We start from the raw sequence: 25642 nt of genomic DNA, 5'->3' as shown, positions 1-25642 counted from the left end.
ATGCATTGTGTTAAACATAGCTCACAGACATACCAAATAAGTGCACCAGAGTACTTTTCTGGTTAAAAATGTTCGTGCTCTAACACCAAATCACTTTCAGGATGTGATAGTCTTTGAAGCATGGCTCGCTGCACGCGCTTTTCATATGTCGCTCCTTGATCGCCATCGAAGTCTGAACTCGTCAGAAAACTCTCGTCTGACCAACTGAAATCCAATGAATCAGATTTTGATTCGGCACTTGGGGATATTTTCGCATTGGAAGATCGCTGCTCGACTCACCGGCAGCAGAGCAACCGCGCGCTTCCATAGCGTAAGTGAACTGCGTCATTGATCGCGTGGAAGAAAACTCTATGGTTGTGCGCCCATCCAGAAAGCAAAACGAGTGAAAAGCTACAGTTTCCTTCATCTTATCGCCAACAAGACGTAGTTAGTTTTTCCGTGACCCAAAACAGGAAACGCAGTCACGGTGCCGTCGTTTGTGTAATTTAGCGCCACACGGAACAGATTTAATCGCACCCCGGGACAATAAATGAAGGGTAACTAGCGGTCACCCTTTGAGAGATTAGAACCCAACAGCCTTCAGCTTTGTGGGCAAGCAAGAGTGAAAACCACCCGAAGGACAAAACCAAAACCAGCCAGACCGCTTGCGCGCGTTCTGATGCGCAAGAGAAAGCCATGGTGCCGCTTTGGAAAAAAAAAGACTGAGAGACATCGGCGCATTAAAAAAAATTCCATGTATCCCCGAATGTGGCAGCACATTCCAAGCAAGAGAAGATCGAAGAAGGTGCGCGTTTTGAAACCAACATCTCCGTGTCGCGCTCGTTTGCACAAGCGATAGCCGCGCACCGTTTTGCAAAACATAAAGGAACAACTGAGAGACACCGACACATGAAAAAAATCCACGTATTCCCAAAGTGTGGCAGCACATGCAAAGCAAGATAAATGATCGAAAAGGTGCGCACTTTAAACCAGCTGCACCGCGAATGTGCTCGGATGGGCAAGGGATAGCCGGCACGCCGTTTTGAGAAGCAAAAAGAATACAACGGAGAGACATCGTGCATGAAAAAATTCTACGTATTCCCGAAGTGTGGCAGGACAGGCTAAACAGAGAAATGATCGAAAGAAGCGCGCATTTAAAAATAAACACTATGCTGTACATGTACGACGAAAACACTTTGGTACCAGAAAGCTTCTGCCATACACGTCCAGCGAAAACCCTCAAAGGTTAAATGGTGCCCATGGTGCAAATACAATGCAATGCTTCAAATACAACTGTGTGCACAGTTCTTATCAACTGCTCTTGTTGGAGTGCTGCTTAGCACTGCAGGACATCCACTGTGTTGGACACAACTAGTGTTATTCAGCACAGCAGTAACTACAGCAGTACTTGAGCACTTGACCTTATTATGAAAAAGAAGCATTAAGTCTGTACAGTTTCAAGGTATAGAAAAAGTTGTGTAAGCCTTTTAGGCAGCTTCTACGCACTGAATGTAGGGGCAGTGCAATGTTTGTTGCACATACTATTTGTCTGCTGGAAATGCCCTGATAGTTGGAGATCCTTAATCGACACTTTTTAACTGTGTAATATTCCACTTGATGGTGAACAGCATAAGTGATTGCAAAGCCAAAGGTGCACATGATACAGGGCACCTAGCACCAGCAACAAAACAATGCATGCTGCCATTGTGAAGCAAGTTCCCCGTAGGAAGTTTCTTGTGCAAGTGTAGCACTCTTCTACTTGGTCTTTGTTAGAAGCTCCAGTACGTGCCTGCATCCTATTGAAGTGTATACATTGCAAGTGAGCAATGTTTTGCCTGCAGCACAGGGCACAGACCAAACAGTGCCAACCTGTACAGCAAGGATGAGCTGCTGCAGCTGTTCCGCACCATCCATCCAGAGTCAAGACGATCCAATGGCAAGACGTCATTGGCTTGGTGAGCATTGACTGAAAATGACTCTCGAATGCATTGGGTGAATATTTGGTTGCGCCATAGGAGCACTGCAACCATGTGTTGTCAATCATTGTTATGTTCGGTACAGGCCTTTCCCTTCCCCATGCCGATTCATCTGATGCCTATCAGTTCCATTACAGTTACTGCATGGGTGATGAAGGAAGCGCTGTCAAAGACAGCCACTGCAGTCTTTGACAGCAAGGCACTTCCTTATTACCCATTCAGTAACTGTACCATCACACATTACGAACACTTTTGAGTGCATGAAAGGACACAGCACAAAAGAAGATTAGACACAGACAAGCAGTGGCAATTTGCTACTCTTCACAAGCTCACCCCCTCTTTATCCTCACATAACTGCAGCAGTGAAACAAGGTGATGATGACTCATATGAAAATCTGGCAGTTCCCAATATATATACATTTTTTTTTGTTTTTTGAGCTAAGCATTACAAGGTGAACAGACTCTTGGGTAAATGAGTAGTTGTGTGCAATCGTGGGTTCACCAGGCACGGCCAGTGTACTGGCATGTAAGGGTAGCTCATAGCCTGACGTAATGGCGGCCGCCGTTAGAGCAGAGACTTCATTTTTATCGCGAGAAAGTGCACGCTATGGTGCAATGACGTGCGTATCAGAAGCAGCTGTCAGAAGTGTTGCCAGACGGACAAGCAGGCAATCGAACTGGCAGGTGGGCGGGTGAGCAGATTTGCTTAAGTTTGTGCGTAGCACCCGTCCTGAGCAAACCTGTTTGATCATGTTTAGGCTAGGCACTTGCCGCTGATCTTAGTTCCACCGAAGTGGTAAAAATGTTTCAGATTCATTGACGACTACTTCTTTCTTTTGGAATGCGATGCAGCACTTTTTAGCTAAGAAGGCACAAAAGTACTGGCTCTTGTGAGAAATAGCGTGAAACTGCCCAATGGAGGGAGCATCTGCTTTCTTGACTCAGGCTTGTTTTTAAAGACTAACCATGTGTGCTGGCTCTATGAACTCTGAGCAAATAAACCTATCCTCCCTTTCAATTCGGCGCACTTAAAACTGATAAAAAGAGTCATTGCCAATTTTTGCCTAGGAAATGCCCTTAAACAGCCTTGCCCGCACCTAAAGAGCCAAAGTTTTGTCAAACAAACTTCCAGACTTTCAGAAGCAGGGTACGCTAAGCACCTAGTAGTTTCTGTTGCGGAAAAACTTTTTAGGTGTGTCAACATTTGGATCTACCGCACACACTATCAACCAAAAAAGTGACAAACGAGAAAAAAGGAAATTTGTTGTAATCCCCTACACTCACAAGTTGTCACACAAAAGGATCGCTCAGAGAGCCATTGTTCACGTTGCGTTTTATGAACCAGAAAAAACTTGTAAAAGTGTAAAATGATCAACCAAAACGCTGGAGCAAGTAGTAACCCTTTATGTAAGTGTACCGAGGGCATTGTCTAAACGATACCCTTAACATGCAACATTTTTTATTTTTGGACAAACCGGTCCTTGCACCAACGACTGCCTTTGCGAACACACAAACAACTTTAAAAAACAAGACTGGAGGTTGGCTGGCACTCCACTGTGACAAGTGAGGTTGTGCACATAAGTTTTAGCTGTGCGTAGTCTTATTGAGAAGCAACAATGGAAATATATCGAGGCACCGCACCATATCAAAATCTAATTGACCAGTGCAATATTAGCACAGCTTTCATCACTTTATCTGAGAAGGAGCTAGCATGTCTGAGTGACGTGGCGCGTTTAAGCTGATGTTTTCTTGTAATGAATTTGCACCGCTGTCATGCGCAATATTTTTGTTAATCACCACATGTACAGTGATGTTTTCTTGTTTTGAGTTTGCACCACTGTCATTAGCATATTGTTGTTCAGTGGCACTGATGCAATGCTGTCGTGAAAATGCACAAAATGGTCTCTTTACTCTTGTTGTAAACTGTTGATAGTTTGAGCACTGTGTGTGTCATCATGCTCTTTCCTTTGTCCCATCCTATGTGCAACACTACTCGTCTTGTATATAGCATGGGGAACACATACTCCTTGCGGGACAGGTTGAGTGACGGTGGCTAGTGCATGTCGCGTGGTTAGTGCACTGGCACGCAGAAACCGACGCTGCTGGCTCGGACGAAAGTGGAATCCACACTTTATTGGTGCACGAACATATATCATGCACTCATGCAAGTAACAGGGGGCGCCACGCTCCAGTGGCAGCCTAATAAAAGGGCTGAATTGTGGCGACCTCTACATCTCCCCCCTTGAGAAAGTTTGAAGGTCTGATGGGAGGATGGAGGACGCCAAACACATCACATGTCACAAGTTCAAACGGCGCGGCGGAACAACGCGCCGGCCGTAACGTGTTCGTGTAACACCATCACTGCGGTCCCTGGCTGCAGGGGAATGTCGCAAAGGCTGCCCTTGGGGTACCATAGGTTCCACGCTGTTGGTAGGCTGAGGTTCCCGAAGCGGAACTTGCTGCGGTGGCGATGGTTGCTGTGCAGCTGTCGGCAGCGATTCCTCACCGCAGGCAGAAGGCACGAAAGGCACTAGGTGACGGTGGTTGCGCTGTAGAACACCACCTCGGTCTGTTTCAACCATATAGCTTCTTGGCCTTTGCCCCGGGCTTAGGACCGTGGCTTGCACTTGGTCAGGGCGCACCCACACACGCTGACCCGTTTGGAGAGGTGGCAGGTCTCGAGCTCCGTGATGCCTATTGTAGTCGTCGGTCTGCTTACGGTTGTAGGCAGCATCCTTGGCGACGACATCTTTCCTAGGCGGCCAGTTTCGACGTAGCTGGGAGTTTTGCTTCGGGACTCTGGTTCTCAGCTGACGTCCCATCAACAGCTGGGCTGGACTGAAGGCGTCGACTCCTGGAGTGTCCCGATAACTCAGCAGAGCGAGGTGAGGGTCTTTGGACTTGCGGAACAGGTCCTTGACTGTCTGTACCATCCTCTCAGCCTCTCCGTTTGACAGGGCGTAGTGTGGGCTACTGGTCGCATGGTTGAAGCCGTAAGACGCTGCAAATGCCGCAAACTCTCGCGACGAGAACGGTGGGCCGTTGTCCGACCTGATGTCTTGTGGGATTCCGTGGCGTGCGAAGATGCTTTTGAGAGCATCGATGACTGCCCGAGCTGTAGTGCTTCTCAGGGTCACCACCTCGGGGAACCTCGAGTACTAGTCCACCACTAAGAGGAACGTCTGGCCATTGAGATGGAACAAGTCCATTCCGAGAAATTCCCAGGGATGTCCAGGTAGAGGTGTGGAGACTAGGGGTTCTGCAAGGTTCACATGGGTGGAAGTGCACTGTTCGCAGTTGGCGACGAGAGAGGCAATGTCTTCCGAGATACCCAGCCACCAAACCGACTCCCGTGCTAGGGCTTTGGTCCTGTTGATGCCCTGATGGCCTTCGTGCAACAGTGTCAAGACCGCCGGCTGAAGAGATGATGGGATGACAATCTGGGGGCCTTTCAGCAGGATACCGTCGCAAACAGAGAGCTCGTCAGCCACGGAGGCGTACTTCGACACATGCAGAGGTAGCTTGGTCTTTTGTGAGCAACCTTGCTGGCAGAAGGAGATGAGGACCTTGCACTCTCCATCGGATTCTTCTGCCTGTCGTACATCTTCGGGGCTGAGTGACAAGGCTTCCGATAAGCAGCCGACTACTTGTGCTGCAAAGAGTTCCACCGTGTCTAGCGGAGTGATGCCTTGTGGGTGATACGTGATAAGGTATCTGCTGTTGCTAGCAGCTTTCCTGGCATGTGCAGCATGCGAAACTGGTCCTGCATTCTCTTGAGCCGTAGTCTCTGAATACGAGGCAGCAACATATCCAGTTCCATCTTGCCCAGAAGTGAAACGAGAGGCAGGTGGTCGGTCTCGACGTCGAAGGTGACGGCACTGACAAACTCATCGAACCTTTGGATAGCCCACGTCGTTTCCAAAGCTTCTTTTTCGGTCTGGCTGTAACGCTGTTCGTACCCGTCATTGACCTCGAAGCGAATGCGACTGGGCGACGCTCTCCCGAGGGTTGAGTCTGCAGCAATACTGTGCCGAGTCCGAAAGAGCTTGCACCTGCAGACACTGTCGTGGCATACGATGGGTGGTACTTGGCCATGCACCCAAGTTTGAATTTTCCCGTTTTGTTAGAATAGTGATTTTGACAGACCTTTGCGCGAACCAATGTGCGTTTGTGTGTTGGGAAAATGCGCTTTGTGACGAACTTGAGAGCAATGCATGCCGCTCGGGGCTATGCTCTAGTAACATCAAAGTTCTGTAATCAAAATAACTTTTGCAAGTCAAATATCAAATTATGGTGTCAGCTTTGCAATCTGACAGGATGATTACGTGAAAACTGCACGAAAAAACGTAGACAAGGCAATATTAATGAGAATTAACAGACAATAACACCAAGGAAAGTATAGGGGGTGTTATGTGTAGTATATAGAATATAAATGTGAAGAAAGTAAAGTGGACGAAAAGATAACTTGCCGCCGGCAGGGACTGAACCTGCGACCTTCGAATAACGCGTCCAATGCTCTACCACTGAGCTACGGCGGCGGTCATCCTCCCGTCCACTTTATGGGGTATATATGTGCATTTAAATCTTGGAGTGTTAGTCAGCGCCAATCGCAGCCATGGCGGCGAGTGTGGAACACTCTATTTTCTGCCTTTCTGACGTCACGTAGCACGTGATCTTTTTACGAGCTGGCAGCTGACCAATAATCCCTCGCATACTACCTGAAGGCATCAAATCTGCCAGAACGAGACCCTCGCTATGAAAGAAGAAAGAAGATGATTCGTAAGGGCTCGTTTTCTTTGTTAGACACAATATTATGAGAACTAACAATCAATAACGCCAAGGAAAGTATAGGGGGTGTATGTGCAGTATTTAGAATATAAATGTGAAGAAAGTAAAGTGGACGAAAAGATAACTTGCCGCCGGCAGGGACCGAACCTGCGACCTTCGAATAACGCGTCCGATGCTTACCACTGAGCTACGGCGGCGGTCATCCTCCCGTCCACTTTAAGGGGTATATATGTGCATTTAAATCTTGGAGTGTTAGTCAGCGCCAATCGCAGCCATGGCGGCGAGTGTGGAACACTCTATTTCTGCCTTTCTGACGTCACGTAGCACGTGATCTTTTTACGAGCTGGCAGCTGACCAATAATCCCTCGCATACTACCTGAAGGCATCAAGTCTGCCAGCACGAGACCCCTCGCTATGAAAGAAGGAAAGAAGATGATTCGTAAGGGCTCGTTTTCTTTGTTAGACACAATATTAATGAGAACTAACAATCAATACGCCAAGGAAAGTATGGGGTGTTATGTGCAGTATTTATAAATAAATGTGACGAGTAAAGTGGACGAAAAGATAACTTGCCGCCGGCAGGGCCGAACCTGCGACCTCGAATAACGCGTCCGATGCTTTACCACTGAGCTACGGCGGCGTCATCCTCCCGTCCACTTAAGGGGTATATATGGTGGCATTTAAATCTTGGAGTGTTAGTCAGCGCCAATTCGATAATTGGGACATTCGGTTAATTCGGACATTTCTTCCGGTCCCTAGAAATCGAATTAACGAGCTTTTACTGTAATCCCTCGCATACTACCTGAAGGCATCAAGTCTGCCAGAACGAGACCCTCGCTATGAAAGAAGGAAAGATGATTCTTAAGGGCCGTTTTCTTGTTAGACACAATATTAATGAGAAACTAACAAACAATAACGCCAAGGAAAGTATAGGGGGTGTTATGTGCAGTATTTAGAATTTAAATGTGAAGAAAGTAAAGTGGACGAAAAGATAACTTGCCGCCGGCAGGGACCGAACCTGCGATCCTTTTTAATAACACGTCGATGCTCTACCACTGAGCTACGGCGGCGGTCATCCTCCCGTCCACTTATGGGGTATATTGGCATTTAAACCTTGGAGTGTTAGTAGCGCCAATCGCAGCCATGGCGGCGAGTGTGAAACTCTTTTTCTGCCTTTCTGGCGTCACGTAGCCTTTACGTGATCTTTTTACGAGCTGGCAGCTGACCCAATAATCTCGCATACACCTGAAGGCATCAAGTCTGCCAGAACGAGACCCTCGCTATAAAAGAAGGAAAGAAGATGATTCTTAAGGGCTCGTTTTCTTTGTTAGACACAATATTAATGAGAACTAACAGACAATAACGCCAAGGAAAGTATAGGGGGTGTTATCTGTAGTATTTAGAATATAAATGTGAAGAAGTCAAGTGGACGAAAAGATAACTTGCCGCCGGCAGGGACCGAACCTGCGACCTTCGAATAACGCGTCCGATGCTCTACCACTGAGCTACGGCGGCGGTCATCCTCCCGTCCACTTTATGGGGTATATATGTGCATTTAAACCTTGGAGTGTTAGTCAGCGCCAATCGCAGCCATGGCGGCGAGTGTGGAACACTCTTTTTTTCTGCCTTTCTGGCGTCACTTAGCTCTCATTAGTTCTTATTAATTGGTCAGCTGCCAGCTCGTAAAAAGATCATGTGCTGCGTGACGCCAGAAAGGCTCATCTGAAGTTGACGGTGACATATTCTGTACTTGTCTCTGGCACCCTTTTGTCATTCTGTGTATAACTAGTGGCACGATGCATGAATCGGGGAGCGTGTGATCCGCTAGTTGCAGTAAGCACCTCTTCTCAAATAGTAGGCCAGCAAATCGCTATCTCCCTGCTTGTAAGAGATAGCTTGATCCCATAATGAACTGGGTTCATTTGGAAGGCTTGCAAATCTTTCCATGTTTCCCACGAATCTTCAAGGTGGTGCAGGACACGTAGGTCATACCACTTCTTAGCGTTCCCAGACAGGTATGATGGCATGTTTGTTATACGCTCTGAGTCATTTACCCAGCTATTCTGTTCGCAGGCAGACTGATGAAATTCTAGCCACACATCCGACCCAGCAGTACTACCATCAAACACATCTAGCTTCACTATATCTTGACGTAGTGCCTTAGCTGTTATTGTCTTCACAATTGCTTGTTGTTGCTCCATATAGTGGCGTTGGATATCAGTTAGCTGGTCTATGCCTTTTACTATGGCTCCTCATCGACTGCAATTGCTATCGCATCTGCATCTCTTTCAGTGTTGCTCGACAGTGCTTAGTCCCCTTCCATAATTCAAACTTTCCGCTTTCACTTCACGTCGCTTGTTACAGTACCATCTTTCGGTGGACGCGCTGATTAGCGTGCGTATGCTGTGGTGGTGATGGTATCACGTCAGTTCAGTTGTGGTCAGCTGCTGCGATGCCTCAACCAAGTCCTCACGCCAAATATAAAGTTCCAACAGGAGAAAGGAACGTTTACTGTTTAATATACACAGTTTTCAGCCATTGCAGACTTCTTCTTCTTCTTCTCTTCAGCCGCAGGATCCCTACACGCTATATCAGGGGTTTCAGACTCACCTCGGCTAACGGGCCGCATTCACGAAAATTCGGTAATTTAAAAATTTAATTATATATATATCTCTTGTGGTTACTTCGCTGTATCTTATGCTTACAATGTGTTGGCATGCTCACTTTGCTGCTTTAGGACTTGGTAGACAAACTTGGAATGTGCATTGTCACTTCGTAAAGATTGAGCTGTAAAGGTAAGCTAACAAGAATACGTCAAACAAGGACCTCCACTGTTGGGCCACGTCAAATTTTCGCCCCTACCTGTATTGCATGCCTTTCAATGTGGTGAGCGACCACCATGTCTTTTGTTTGCTGGCAGACCTGCAGGACACTTCTGCTCGCCTCTCACACTGGGGTCTTTGACTCTTGGAATTCAACATCAACATGGTGTATGAATTTGGATGAAAGCACTGTGACGTTAACTGCCTGCCTTGTGCCCCTGTTGACCCGCCACCTCAAGGCGATCAAGATGACTACAGCTTCCTAGGAATTCTGAGTGCGGAGAACTTTGCTGAACAGCATCGGATAGACCCAGAATTGAGATGCATTGCAGAATATTTGGAAGGCCAGACCATCACCGTCCCTAAGATATTTAAGCCTGAACTGGTATCGTTTTGCTTGTGAAGCAACATTCTCGTAAAGAAAAACTTTTCCCCAGTCCGAGCCAACTTTCTTCTTCTCCAGGAATGCGGTCAGAGGTTCTGCAGGCTCTTCATGATGACCGGACGGCTGGGCACCTTGGTTTCTCACGCATGCTAGTGAGAATACAAGGAATGAACCACTGGCCGCACCTTACCACCATCGTCGCTTGCTACGGGAGGACATGCCAATAGGAACATGCCTCGGCAGCGTCTTCCATCGCTGCCGAGGTCAGCCAGGTATCCAACCACTGCATCGAACGTCCTAACAGATTGGAATGGACTTACTAGGGCCCTTTCCAATGTTGATGTTGGGGTATAAATGGATCTTTATGGCCACGGAATTTGCTGACTCCACTGTCAAGGCTATTATGGTTTCTTCAGCCAGTAGAACCACCTCGCCGACCGTTCCAGCAGATGAGGATGGACTTGCTAGGGCCGTTTCTGACATCATCTTCTGGCAAGAAGTGGAACACCGTAGCTACGGACTACTTCACCCGCTACTCCGAAACGAAAGCCCTCCCCAAAGACGGGTGGCCAAGTTCTACATAGTGTGAACGGTTCTCGTGCTCTCCATGAGCGGTGCACTACACAGGCACTTTCTTCTTCTTCCGTACCAAATGCAGTTTTGGAATCATCAATGTCCCCCACTTCTAAAAAGACAGGGCGTGCAAACACGGACACAGAGAAAGAAGTCAGGACACACCACGGCGTTTGTGTTGTCCTGACTTCTTTCTCGTGTCTGCGTTTGCACGCCCTGTCTTTTTAGAATGAATACTTACCAACTAGCTCAGATCTCTGTTATAACAAACAGCTCACTTGTCATAACAGACAACGTCATGCTTTGACATGGCGCTCCTCAAAGTCCCCATCACTGACAAAGCTTTTACAGTGGACCTAACTGAAGCCATCCTGCGATACCGCTGGACCAGTCACTGTATGACAACTGCCTACCTACCGCAGACAAATGGCAGACGAACAGGCAGTTCAAGAAACAATGCGCTTGACACTATTTGAGGTCATATACAGAAGGAACGATCTTATCACTGAAGCTGCCCACGGATGCGCTGACTCTTGTATGACTTTTTTCATCATTTCGCGCAGCTATTTGTTAATAATCTGGCACTTGGATGGTGTAACGAGATATGGCTTTTGTCTAATCGTATTTACCGAACCCGTGTTGATGGCATGGAGTGTTCAAAAAGCAGGGATTGAGGGTATTTTGTCCTTCTGCACAAAATTGAATACTGAGAGGTGCTCCGAAGGCACATTTGCCAACGTTCGGTGTTGACTTGTGCTAAGCGACTTTCCACCATTGACAGAACAGCCGTTTCCAAACTGGGACCACTGATCAGGGCTAATTTCAAACCATCTGGTAGTATCACCAGCTCCATAGGACTGTTTACAGCCCGTAAGCCAGTGCGTCCACCTTGATTGACACTACACGATGTGGAACCAGCACATTCTCCTTTACACAGTTGATGTGCATGCGGTTCCACACTTGCATCGAAACCGGGGGAATTGCCGCTGCTACACACACGCTGCTACGCATGCATTCCCAGGATTTGGGGACATCTGTGTGTGGCGCCATCTCTCGGCGGTGACGACGGCCTCCTGCCATAACTGAATGGGAGATATGCGAAAAAAATCATATCTCTTGAAAAAAGCAAGCTATCAAAAACGACTCGGGGTTCTATGAAATGGTATAGCGCATTACGGGGAAGAAGAACGGCCTAGCAGACCGACACAAGAGGCGCTCTGTCCTCTTGTGTCGGTCTGCTAGGCCGTTTCTTCTTCCCGTAATGCGCTATACCATTGCAAGTACGACGAACCAACTCGCCCAATCTTCAACACTCGGGGTTCTATACAGTAGAGACCTACTGGAACATTTTGATAAAATTGCAGTATCGTACTACAAAGCCTGTGGCTTCCCAGGCAATTGAACACCGCCCATTAGAAATACATGGGGGCCCCATTGTAAATTTCAAACACTTTGGGAAGCCAGGCGGTTAGTAGCGCCACACTGTAATTTTAACAGAATGTTCAAGTAAGTCTCTGCTGTATAGAACCGGGAGTCGTTTTTGATATCTGTATTTTATCGTCAGATACGATTTTTTTCGCCTATTTCCCATTCAGTTACGGCAGGCCACCCGCAGTCTCCGACGACAGATGGCGCTACGTGCATAAGTCCCCAAATCCTGGTCATGCTGTACTGCAATGGACGCCAGCATGCTGACCCCGACGCACTCTCGCGCTCCTCCTTGCCCGACTACAATGCCCCCTGCTCAGCACCTAACATTGTTGTTTCTTCCATCGACGTTCACACCATCGCTACCGAACAGCGCAAGGATAAATGGATCGCCTCGCTCATGGACTTGCTCACTGATCCGTCGGCAACACCAACCACTCACGCGTTGCGTTGTCAAGCGCACCATTTCGCCATTCGTGACGACCTACTGCACCGACGCAATTACAACGCCGATGGCCGCCAGTGGCTACTTGTGATACCCCGCAGTCTGCGTTCTGAAATATGCTAGTCCTTCCACTGATTCGCAATGCGCACACTCTGGGGTATCCAAAGCTTACCACTGCATTCGACAACGATACTTCTTTCGAGGGATGTACCGCTACGTGCAGAAGTTCGTTTGCTCCTGCCTCGATTGCCAACGCCAAAAGCCTTTAGCGCACGTGTCACCAGCCAGTCTACAACCATTACCTTGCCCTAACCGTCCGTTCGGGCGCTTGGGCATCGATTTGTACGGACCACTTCCTCTGACATCGGCTGGTAACCGCTTGGCCATTGTCGCTGTTGACCACCTTTTGCGATACGCCGAAACTGCCGCCCTCCCAGCGGCTACAGCGCGCGATGTTGCCTCCTTCCTGCTGCACCGCTTCATGCTGCGTCACGGTCCACCCCTGGAGCTTCTCAGCGATCGAGGCCATGTCTTCTTGTCGGAAGTTGTCGAAGCCATTCTCAAAAAGTGCCATGCTGTTCACCGCAAAACTACTGCTTACCACCCGCAGACAAATAGCCTAACCGAACGCTTTAACCGCACGCTCGGCTACATGCTCTCGATGTACGTCGCCGCTGATCACACAAATTGGGATGCCATACTGCCCTTCGTCACCTACGCCTATAACACCGCCCCTCAAAGCACAACTGGTTTTTCACCCTTCTTCTTACTGTACGGAAAGGCACCCGTCGCACACCATCGACACGATACTCCCATACAAGCCGGATTCATCTCAGTGTGCGCCTATTTCTGACACAGCCAGGCTTGCGGAAGAGTGTCGCGAGCTTGCCAAGACTTTTACAACGCAGGAACAAGAGCGGCAGAAGAGCATTCGTGGTGGAACCACCACTTCTGAGTCCACGTTCCTCCCTGGAGCGCTCGTATGGCTCTCGGTCCCTGCCACTGCAACTGGACTCTCTTCAAAACTACTGCCGAAATACGAAGGCCCCTACCGTGTCGTCGAGCGCACATCCCCGGTCAACTACTTGATCGAACCCATCGAACCATCATTGGACATGCGCTGTCGAGGGCGCGACATTGTCAACGTGGAGCGCCTCAAGGCCTACTATAACCGGCTCATAATGACAAGCTGTTAGGTCGCCGGGCGGCTCCCTTTCTGTACTCGGTGTAGTTGTAGCGAAGCCTTAGAAATGAGTAATGGGTTGCGCTCTCTATCCGCCTCGTGTGCTGCTGCTTTCAGTTGTACTGGTGGCGCCACCAACGGCGAACTGTGGCGAAAGGTGGATACACGCGGCTCATAGAAGCCGTGGGCAAAGCGCCCGTTACTCGCCGTTTTTCTCTTCATTTTTCATTCTGGTTTGATATTTGTACTGCCGACGCTGCTCCACTAGACAACCATATGCCGTTTGTTACGTCGATTGTTCTATATGATTGGTTTTAAAATGACAGGCCCGTTTTTTTATGCATGCGCGCGGTGCACTGCGTACGTTTCTTACGTGCATGTGTCCAAGTTGTTTGCGTGATCTGTTAACACAGATGAAATAAAAACTTTTGCAGTACAAAACAGCATTCTTGTTTTATTGAACACCCCAAACAGTACAACAACGACTATTACGGCTGTATGCCTGCTTAAGGGGGGACACGGGTCTTAGAAGGCCGAAAATCGCGAAAAAATCAACTTTTTGAAGCTGACATTTTCGGAGTATATATCTATTTTTGCACAAATCTGCTAAGTTTGTAGCTTCTATTTTCATTATTTCCGCCGTAAAATCAATCTGTAACACCAATATGAGGTTTGTCTGAGCGCAAATTGACGCTAAAATCGCGCTCTTTCCGCGCTGAACCGTTGCCGGTACAAACGGGCTATCGTGGCCATCTTGATCTCGTTTGGAAGAGCCGTTCTTCATCTTCAATTTCCCGCCACCGCTGGCTCGCCTTGCTCATTGGTTTTCTAGCAAAAACGTGTCATCGAGAAGAACAAGCGCGCGATTCTATTGGCTGCTTGGGGCACGTGACAAAATCTAGGCATCTGATTCGTCAAGCGGCGTTTCCGGCGTCTGCTTCACTGCCGAGACGCGCGTGAGCGTGCGCCATTTTGTCCTGGTGTTGTCGACTGCCTACAGCTATGGGTGCCTGTCATCAAGAAGTTCCGCACCAAACACGAATTCGGAAAGTGGGTGAGGCGATCGCTAGCCGAGAACTTCAAGAAGCGCCCCGCAACGACCCAAAACAACGGGGATGACGAACTCGCAGCGGCCGTCGACGCCAGCGCGGTAGGCCTAACGGACGCTAGTCCTACGAGCCCGTCAGTTGCCGACAACGTCGCGGAAAGCGGCCGTGTGCGTCACGACACACAAATTCTGCAGCCCCAACAGATAGATGACAAGAAGAAGAAGGCAGAAGAGAAGCTGCAAGAGATTTCATCTGTTGCGGCGACGGAACGGAAGCGCAGCCTTATCGCTAAGCGCACGGACGCCGCGGGTACCCCATCTGATAAAACGACCTTCACCGTCCTGGACTTGGAGGCGGTAAATGCTTTGATAATATTGCATTTAAAGTGCAAGATTTGCAACGGAGACACCGAGATCAGGAGAGGCGAGCGGGAATACGGCCTTGCCGTCAAGCTTGAGCTAGTGTGTGTGAACTGCGGTGACGGGTCGTCAAAGTGGAGTTCGCCGTGCGTCGACGGACAGCAGAAAATAAATCCATTCACAGTTAACGTGCTCGCCACCCGCGCAATGCAGGCTACTGGCAACAGGCAGACTGCTTTTAACTACATATTTGCAATGATGAACATATCGCGTCGCGGCCTCCACACGAAAACGTGGCAGGCGTACGTGAAGAAGCTAACACCTGCCGCTACTCTTGCTGCCTCGAAACTCATGAGTGAGTGCGCGAGTTCGGTTCGCGACATCTACGCGGAACTCAACGTGGACAACCCGGGAAACATCGCCGTGTCATACGACGGATCGTGGATGACGCGCGGACACTCGTCGCATATTGGCGTCGGTACCGTCATTGAACTGATAAGCGGCCTCGTTGCAGCAGAACTTGAAACTTGCAGCAGAACTTGAAAAAAAGGCATGCTCATGCTAACAATCAGTCTGATTATATGCCTGGTGCATATTAATCACTAAAAGTATGTGTGCCTTTGATATTTTTCATTCTGTAATGCTAAATAAAGTTTTAACCTTTTTTGCTCATTTTCTTAAAACATGGATTTTGGCCACTTCCCTTGTTTGCTTCTTCTGTAAAAGTCGACCTAGGACAGCTAGAGCTACAATTCTTTTTGCACAACCTAGCTAAATGTGCATAAAAAGCAATGCTGCAAGCAGATTTTCAATCTGCAATTCCAATTTTTTTTATATTAGTTTTAAAATTTTCTTGTTTTTGGCTAGGTGTAGGCCATGAACTCATTAGTGCTGTAAATTGAGAAGTAGTTGTTCGATTTCCAATCAGCTTGCAGCGTTGCTCTCCTTAGGCTTTCTGATATCTATATATGGGTTTATAATGATGTTATGTTGCATAGATAATTTTTTATTGTTTCAGCAAACAATAGAATGAGATTACTAATTATCTCTGGAAATAATTGACCTGTGTAAAATATAACTGGATAGTTAAATAAAGCTATAAAAGCTGAACAAAGCAGTGCAGTTTCATCTAATTTGGCCAAGAAATAACCTATGTTATCTCTAAAAACCATGTCCCCCCTTAAGAAACGCACAAAAGACACGCGTTATCATCTTCACCCAACACTTGTAGCACTCAACTAGGCCAAGAAAACCAAAATCTAACTTGCTAAAGGTTTAAGAACCGTCACACAGCTGCATAATAATGCGTGAAAGTACTTTAGCAAATGACCAACAAACATTCACACAGCGTTTTTTTTTTTGTTCACAGACCGTGTTAACATATGAGAAAGTTCTAACTGCATTGCAATCACATATTTCGGAATATCTAATCACTTTCACCATTGAAGCCACAATCCTCTAACACATGCGCTTTAAATTGAGCATGGCATTACTCAGACTTATATAGGAAATGCGCACGCGTGGCATTACTCAGATTTATATAGGAAATGCGCACGTGTGTAATATATCTCGTATGCTAGATTCTCCTTTGGTACGTGCAGCTCAACATAAAATGCGATTCTAGAAGTAATGTTCGTGGAGTAGCGAGCATATAGAAGGGCAACTACTTACGGCTTCACTTGCCTTTGCAAAAACGGTATTCCAAGTGCAATTCAATATTAACCGACGCAAGAACGAAAACACACTTGTTGCACACAGGCGTACCAGGTTGACACGCGAGGCCAAGCGCGGTATTTTAAGTGTAGCACAATCGTGCGCGTACAGTACGCTAGAATATTCTGACACAATGTCGTCAAGCTTGCAGTCACTTCAGCGGTTCCCACGATGTAGCAACAGTTGACATCCTCGCGTCATCAAACTGCTACGACACTGAGAACTACACACACAGCTGACTTTGAAAAACGCGGTCTTGCAGGAGGCAATCTTGTCCAGCAACCAACGGACAAAAGTACACAGCTGAGGCGTCTGAAACATTGCCGTTGATGAGATGGCAGCTGTACGAAATCAGGGTTCATCATCCGTTGTGTGGCCACCGCCTTACGCAATATTAACGTTGCAACATTCAAGGAAGACGCGACGAAAGCGACGAGCCCAGCCGGCCTTGTCGGGTGCGCTGTCGACTACACAGTGCGCGCTCTCACGGCCACCGAAAGAAATAAAAGAAAGTGGAGAGAGGAGTTAGCTTGGAGCATGGCCAGTCGGTGGAAGAAAGAGGTGGTGTTGGATTGTCGGTGTGGCGTGTTGTCGAGAGATGGCGCTAGTTTGTTTTTGCGCAACGGAATCGCAAACTTCATTCAAAATGCATGGGATCCTATGGGGGGTTGGGAGAGGGTACAACCGCCTTAGCCGAGCGGTGGCGCCACCATACCGATGCACGAGGCGGATAGCCGTCTAGTGGGTCGTCCTCTTTGGCTCTTCCCGCTCGCGCTGTGAGTCTGTATTTTGTCTTGACTGTCGCCATTGCGCATCGTCGCCGACTGCCGTCAAATAAACACCTCAACACGTCGATAAAACGAACATGGATGTAGCGAATTATTGGTTATAACGAAGTAAATGAAGAATAGTCCTGTCATAGACACAGTGTTAAAAATAAATGTTTATAACAAATTTTCGGATATAACAAAGTTATTTTTGTGGCTGGTGTGACTGTTCTAGCGAGGTTTGAATGAACAGCCGGAACATGAACAGTAAATGATGCATGTATGACAGCATTGCCAGAGACGCACAATGCCGTTTTGCCACCCATAGGGTTTTCCAGGAGTCCCGACGATATATGTGACCACTTACGAATATCTTCCCTCTGTGGCAGTCTGCAGTTGCACCACACTCCCGCGGAATGTCCGTGCTTAAAATAACTTCGTGTGTCAACTGGGGAATAATAGCGAACTAATAATGTGGCCTCCCCAAAACATGTCAGCACTACACAAACCAATAAGTTACAACTAATCGCTCTGTCCTCAAAACATGGAAGCTTCATCCCACTTAATACAGCCTTTTGCTCCAACACATCTTTAAGGTAAGCACTCGTGACTGAAATTGTTTCCACCAAGGCCATCTTGGGTACACCAGCGTCAACAGAAACGCATGTTTTGTTCTGGAGCATTGACACAGCAGGTGTTTCTCTCATAAGCGCATCTCCAGTGACCTCACCTCCATCGGTCGTGCTCGAGTTTTCTGGTGGCAAAGGGGATGTGGCGCGACGCAGCAGTGAGGGTGAGCACAAGGATGCGGTCGAGGCGTCTTGCCAGATGTTCGGGGAGTGATTCCGGAAGCTGCATAGGCAATAATTTTCACCAGGTGGAAGGTGCATTGCCCACGAGGCAGTGTGAGGTTGCTTGGAGAGTCGTGGAAATTCTGATGGTTGGCCATACTGCAAGGCTACAGGTAAACCTGCCTATAACGAACCTCCACACAATGAATTCCTTGATATTATGACGTTTTTCTATTCCCCGCCATTATTCCCTAGAAGCACTGATGTAATCAGGGTTCTGCCCAGAGGACCGGAGCCAGCCAGAGTCCCGGGGAGATGTCGAGGAGAGGAGCCCGGAGCTGTTAACAGTAACGTTTATTTACATTATTTACAGGTAGCGTGTTGCTACATGATGGGGTTAGCATCATGGAAGCTCTCGAGCTTCTGGGAGCTTCTCGGAGCTTGTGAGAGCTTGAGAGAACTTGTGAGAGCTTGTCGGGAGCGCATTGGCGCTCGCATTTTATGTCCTGGCCTTCCCAGGGTTCCCTGTAGGAAAAAACAATGGAGGCCAGGACAGTCCAATGAAAATTTCCATCTTCACCTCCGCCCCCAAAAGGGGAAGGTGAAACGCCGCCTCCTTCCCAACCCACGAAAGGAGAAAGAGGCACATCCAGTTCGTCCCATGGCGAGGGAAAAACACTGTCCACCGCGCACTACACGGCACAGCACGAAGACGTTGAGTCTTACATGGAAGTCAATTTCGTAGTCTGTTGCAGTGATGGGTATGCGGCGCCAGGCAGACCACGAATTGTGGAAACAGCAGCACCAAGGCGCCACGGAGAACGTGGGAAATGCATCCGCAGACGGTTCCCAGACTCTGGGCCCTCTGTCCGGGACACCTTGACGACAGAGCAAGCCCCCTCGATGGCCAACAACTCTTCCTAATCTGTCAGTCGGTCAGGCGTGCCCAAAGGGTTTTACGAGGGGCGCAGACAACCTGAGAATATTAGACGAACGACCTTCGTGTTGTCGCCGCTCTTGGGGCATCTCTGGAACCGCTGACCCGGAAGAAATCAGGGTAGTCTTAGCCGCAACGTCTCATGCGTCAAAGCGGCGCCAAGCCAGGCAGGCCGATCATAACAGCCCGTCCACCGTCACAGGAGGTCTCGAAGGGGTTGCAGCACCAAAGCACTCCGCAGAGACCGTAGATCTGCTCCCTTGTAGACGTTGACGCAGGCTGCACCAATCTCTGGACCTGAGCCATGGCCAGCAAACGCCAGAAACGAACCACGCAAGACCCGAGGCACAACAAACATAGAGCACTCAACTGACCTCGAGAAATGCCAGGTTACAGTTTTGGTAAAACTCCCTAGAAATTTACAATTGGTGCGCTCACTCGTGAAAATCAAGAATCAGTTAACGAAGCCATAACAAACTCAGACCTACTACGTGCGAAGCAAATCAACAGCCTAACGTTTTGTATCATTTCCCGGAGAGATTCACAGCGTTCAAGGCACGCAGGTGCTACGGGCGAAACAAAACGAAAGGAGGTAGTTAATGAATTACGCCTCTAACAGTATAAGTAAAACTCAAAATCAAACTTGCGCGTATGAAAATAAAACAAACAGAGAAACAAAAAAACCTACACTACACTGATGCGCATACTAACAAGTGTGCTGCAATTTACACAAGGTTTATACAGAGGCTTTGACCCTCAGCCTACTTCTCTGTTAAAAATCAACTTGCGCAAAACCCTCTACTCGGGTGTTAGGTTTCGCTAAATGTAAGCAAACACTCAGTTCAACAAGTATCTTAAAGGGGTGGTGCCACCAAATCTGTGGCTTGCGCGTTCTTTGCTGTAAGCGTTTCCTATAGCTCAAGGAAGCATGATGCACGCACCAAGATTCATGTATTCTCGCTAAATAATTTAATATCGCCTTTTTATGTGGACAACTTTCGGTTTCGGTTTCTGGGCGCCGAGGTTGGGCAGTGACGTAGAAGTGTAGGAGGCGCGGTCACGTGACCACACAAGGCTGTGACGCACTTAGCCAGGAAGCGATCGAAACTGGGCGAGTGATGTAGCAACCGATGCTTTGCCGGTACTATAGTGAACTAAAATATATTCTAGTTCACTACAGCCGGTACGTACGTTGCGGAAGTGGCGGAAGTCCGGAGGTCACTCACGTTACTACAGCAGATTTGGTGTGACGTCACTACAACTTTCGTTGCCCATCCTACAGATCTACGTCAGTGTTGGCGCGCTAGCGATGGGTTTCGATCGGGAGAATGGGCATTTAGGTACACTTTTGAAGTGAATTAAAATATATTCTAAACGTTTGCTGTGTCCGACCCTTCGTGTGGAATGTCCTTGCATACAGAGGAAACCCACAACAGGCTTGTTATAGCCTCGAAATTTGATGGCACCACCCCTTTAATGTCTGCAGTTATCATGAGGAAGAAAATAAAAGTTACAAAAATCGACATATTCCTTGCTCATCTGCAGACACGCGAACATTAAAAGCAAAACAATTCAAAACTGGATACAAGAGAAATTCTTGGTAGCCTTACACTGTCCGAACATTATGCGGATAAAATAAAATCAACAAAAGCAAAAACCTACACTACACTGCAAAAACATAAGGTTTAAACAGAGGCTTTGTACCTTCAGCCTACTTTTCTGTTAAGATAAACTTGCGCGTAAAACATAAAACAAACAGAGAAACAAAACCTACACTTCACTGCAAGAACAGAAGGTTTAAACAGAGGCTTTTACCTTCAGCCTACTTCTCTGTTAAAATCAGCGCAAAACCCTCTACTCGGGTGCTAGCTTTTGCAAAATGTAAGCAAACAAGCAATTTAGCAAATATCTCAATGTTTGCAGTTAAGATTGTAGAGGTCGCTACTATTGTGCTAATAGGTGGCGCCCCCCTCCTTGATGTACGTGATGTACGGAGTAGAATAAAGTTAGTTGTTGTTTGAGTTCAGTGGCGACCGGTTGTCTTACTGCGGGCTTGACAGGCGCTCATGCCATGACTGCGTCGTATTCTCGAGTGAGCCGATAACGCTACATGGTGTCAGAAGTGGTCGAGCACCGACGTCGCGCTTACCCATCGTCCGTATCATGCCTACCGAGCAGTCCAGCCCGAAGTGGGTGGGCGTCAACCTTCAGACGCCGGAGCCGTTCGACTTCGGCAACGCTGGGACCTGGCCGACATGGAAAAGTCGCTTCGAGGACTACGCAGCCATCTCGGGTCTCAAAAATGCACCGGAGGAAACACAGGTGCGCTCGCTCTTATATTGCATGGGCCCCGAAGCGCGTCCGCTCCTCGACACATTTTCGCTTGCTGCGGCATCCCTCACTTCCTACGAGACCGTGGTAGACCGTTTCACAGAGCATTTCGTGCATCCAAGCAACGAACTATACGAGTCGTCCCGTTTTCACAGACGCGTACAGCAGCCAGGCGAGAGCGTTGACGGATACTATGCCGAGTTATGCAGGATGGTGAAGCGCTGCGCCTATCCTTCAGTGCAAGTTGAAGAAAGGCTAGTACGTGACAGATTCGTCGTCGGCTTGCGCGACTCGCGTCTTTCAGACCAGCTCTGCCGAAACGCTACACTCACTCTCAAAGAGGCTTGGATGCAAGCACGCCAGGCGGAAGACGCGGAAAAAGAAAAGCGGCAGTCGCAAGCCGGAGCAAGTTATAATAGTCCCAACGTGAAGAATAAAAGGCAACCACCGACCAAATAAATGTTTTAAAAAGAAAGAAACGACGTTTCGGCTTCCATACGGAAGCCTTGTTCACAATCCGGTTTGTGAACAAGGCTTCCGTATGGAAGCCGAAACGTCGTTTCTTTCTTTTTAAAACATTTATTTGGTCGGTGGTTGCCTTTTATTCTTCATGTTTCGTCCCGACCAGACGGGCTTCCGTCGAACTCTCGATTTCAATAGTCCCAACGCTTTGCAAATGGACGCTACAAAGATGCAGAAGTCCGCTCGACATCACCGGAACGCGAAGCCTTCTTTCGAGCATCAGAACGCAGACACGCCCACCTGCGGATTCTGTGGCCGCGCGGCTCATCCTCGAACGCAATGCCCGGCACGCAGCTCGCTCTGCAACTTTTGCAAAAAGAAGGGGCACTTCACAGAAGTTTGTCGCTCACGGAAATCGAAACAAAAAGTCGGCTCTATTCACCTGAGCACCGTCGGGGCGGGGGCCAAGTCTTTATTAGTGGACGTCACCGTGGACGAGTACACGATGCAATTTAAAGTTTACTCTGGCGCCGAAGTCTCTGCTATACCCGAAGACTTCCCCAAGCTTCCAGCCAAGCTGGACAAGGTTGACACGGTATTTACCGGTCCTGGAGGTCAACCATTGCGGGTACTCGGTTCATATACAGCCCAACTTCGTTGGCGCGGGAAGACGTCTTTGCAGCGACTCTTTGTCATTGAATCGCTCTCTGTCCCTCTTCTGGGACTTCCGGCTATACAAGCCCTCATGTTGTGAAATTCCTTGGCGGCGTGCAGGCCCCTGAGGCATCACTTGAAGCTGACCTGTTCCGTGGACTTGACGCTCTCAAGGAGGAATATCGAATCCGCTTGAAGCCTGGTGCTACACCATTCTCCCTCAGCGTGCCTCGTCGCATTCCCATTCCGCTACACGAAACCGTGAGGCGTGAGCTCAACAAGCTCGAAAGTGACTGAGTGATTCGCCGCGTCGACAATCCCACGCCGTGGTGTTCTGGACTGGTAGTGGTTCCTAAAGCGTCAGGAGATTACCGTCTTTGTGTTGACTTAACCCGGCTGAATGAAGTCGTACTTCGAGAACGCCACATCCTCCCAACGGTCGAACAAGTCCTCGGGCTTATCGGAGACGCAACGGTGTTCTCCAAGCTGGACGCCACAGCGAGTTTCCACCAAGTGAAACTGACTACGGACTCTCAAGAGCTCATGACCTTTATAACCCCTTTTGGCCGGTACTGCTTCTGCCGCCTTCCATTTGGTATAACCTCAGCGCCCGAGTATTTTCAGAAGCAGATGGCCAGAATTCTTGAAGGACAGGAAGGGGTAGCCAATATGATCGATGATATATTAGTTTTCGGACGCACTAGAGAGGAACATGAGGTCCGACTGAACCAGGTTCTGTCCCGTCTTGCTGAGGCTGGGGTCACGCTGAACAAGAACAAATGCTTATTCGGTGTTTCGGAAGTGCCGTTCCTTGGAGTAATCGTGTCCGCTCAAGGCATCAAGCCGGACCCAGCCAAGGTAGCAGCCATCAAGACCATGGATGCTCCAAAAGACGTTGCAGGCGTCAGGCGTCTTCTCGGGATGATCAATCATCTAGCTAGGTTCTTGCCACACATCTCTGAAATAACCGCTCCCATCAGAGCCCTCCTCAACAAGTCTTCAAGTTGGACTTGGGAGCACGAGCAAGAGGCCGCATTTGTCAGGGTGAAGGAGATACTGTCATCCGATAGGTGTATGGCCAAGTACAATCCGTCGTATGCCACCACTGTCTCAGCTGATGCTAGTTCGTTTGGACTTGGGGCAGTCCTGCTGCAGACGCAGCCATCAGGCGAGCGCCGTCCTGTCGCTTTTGCTTCCAGAGCAATGACGAAGACGGAGCAGAGGTATAGCCAAACTGAAAAGGAAGCATTGGCTATAACATGGGCTCTCTGGAGGTTCGACGAATTTGTGCGTGGCATCCCACTGGATGTTGAGACAGATCACCTACCCCTTGTCTCTCTTTTTGGTAAGATGGAGCTCGACATGTTGCCTCCTAGAATACAAAGGCTGCGGATTAAAGCAATGCCTTATCAATTTAAGGTACTTCATGTGCCTGGTAAGCTTTTAGCTACAGCGGATACTCTCTCTCGCATCAACAACCCGAATGAATCTTCTGCGGATGCTGTGCAAATCCTTAACACAGAAACTGTGGCTCGCACAACCCTTGATGCGATGGAGCTCTATGTTGCAGAAACAGTGGCTGCCACGTTTGAAGTTTTGCCCCTAAATGTGCAGGAAGTTCTTCGAGCACAAACTTCGGATGGTGAATGCACTACATTAATCTCCTTCTGTCAGCGGGGGTGGCCTCGGAAAAACAAGCTGCCATTACACATCTCCAAGTATTCATCGGTGGTTGATCAACTTTCTGTTTGCAACGGCGTACTGCTCAAAGGTACCTGTTTGGTGATCCCATCGTCACTTCGATCTACAGTCTTGGCACTACTACACGAGGGACACGAAGGCGGTAACAGAAGTAAAGCCTTGGCGCGACATTCGGTATGGTGGCCTGGCATCTCCAAGGACATTACCTCTCTGGTCGCCAACTGTGAGACATGCGCTCTCACACGAGTTAACTTCGCTGAGCCACTTGTACCGACACCTCTCCCAGATCGCCCGTGGCAACTTCTCGGCATGGACCTATTTCACTTCTGTGGGCAAACTTTCCTCCTGGTAGTTGATTACTACTCCAGGTACCCAGAGGTGATAACCTTGAGGAGCACAATTGCGCAAGTTGTCGTGGATGTGCTAAAGAGCATGTTCGCCCGCCATGGGATACCGGAGGAAATTCGGTCTGACAATGGCCCGCCATTCTCGTCACGAGACTTCGCAACCTTCGCTTCCTCGTATGGCTTTGTCCATACGACAAGCAGTCCCCACTACGCCCAATCAAATGGGGAAGTGGAGAGAATGGTCAGGACGGTCAAAAAACTCTTCACCAAGGCAAAAGATCCTCACATGGCTCTCCTATGTTACAGGGATACCCCAGGCGTCAACGGTTTTAGCCCAGCTCAGCTCTTGATGGGTCGTCGGCTAAGGACCAAAGTCCCTAAGAAGGAAGAATTGCTACATCCAAGCGTGCCACCAAAAGATGCAGTAGCGTCGAGGAACGCATCCTACCAAAGAAAGCAGGAAAGGAACTACAATCGGCGTCATCGGGCCAGGCACCAAAGGCAGCTTCCCGTAGGACAACAAGTCTGGGTGCGGCCAGAAAATGTAAAGGGAACGGTGTTAAGCCCAGTACAGAGACCCAGGAGCTACATAATAGAAACAGGACAAGGCGGTATCTTGCAGCATAACAGGTGTCACCTCGTCCCCTTTGTTCCAGCATCATCGTTGCCACCACCAGCTTCATCAGAAACAACCGAGCCACAGCCGCAAGTAGCTCAGCCATCTCAAGGTCCTCCAAGTACCACGGTAACGACGAGCGACTCGGGACGGGCTGGTGATCGTGTTGGTGGTGATGGTGGTGATAGTGATGGTGGTGTTGGTGGTCGCGATGGTGTTGTGTGCACGCGTAGTGGCCGACGCGTGGTCCCACCGGACCGTCTGAACTTATGACTGCCGAACGTGCGGAAAGGGGGGAGATGTAGAGGTCGCTCTATTGTGCTAATAGGTGGCGCC

At 48.7% G+C, this 25642-nt stretch overlaps 1 protein-coding gene across 1 annotated transcript in view; it reads left to right on the top strand.

Moving 5' to 3' along the window:
- The window catches only part of LOC125758182 (large subunit GTPase 1 homolog), a gene marked incomplete in the record, with an annotated part of 595829 nt that overhangs the window by 303030 nt on the left and 267157 nt on the right, over window positions 1-25642 (top strand). Inside the window, 1 exon segment of the mRNA XM_049415032.1 lies at window positions 1835-1922. Within this exon segment, the coding sequence (XP_049270989.1) occupies window positions 1835-1922 (88 nt within the window).

The sequence above is a fragment of the Rhipicephalus sanguineus genome, chromosome 4 (genome assembly GCF_013339695.2).
Source record: "Rhipicephalus sanguineus isolate Rsan-2018 chromosome 4, BIME_Rsan_1.4, whole genome shotgun sequence".
Classification (NCBI taxonomy): domain Eukaryota; kingdom Metazoa; phylum Arthropoda; class Arachnida; order Ixodida; family Ixodidae; genus Rhipicephalus; species Rhipicephalus sanguineus.
The sequence above is the reverse complement of the archived record's forward strand: the minus strand, read 5'-3'. Positions and strand labels throughout refer to the sequence as shown.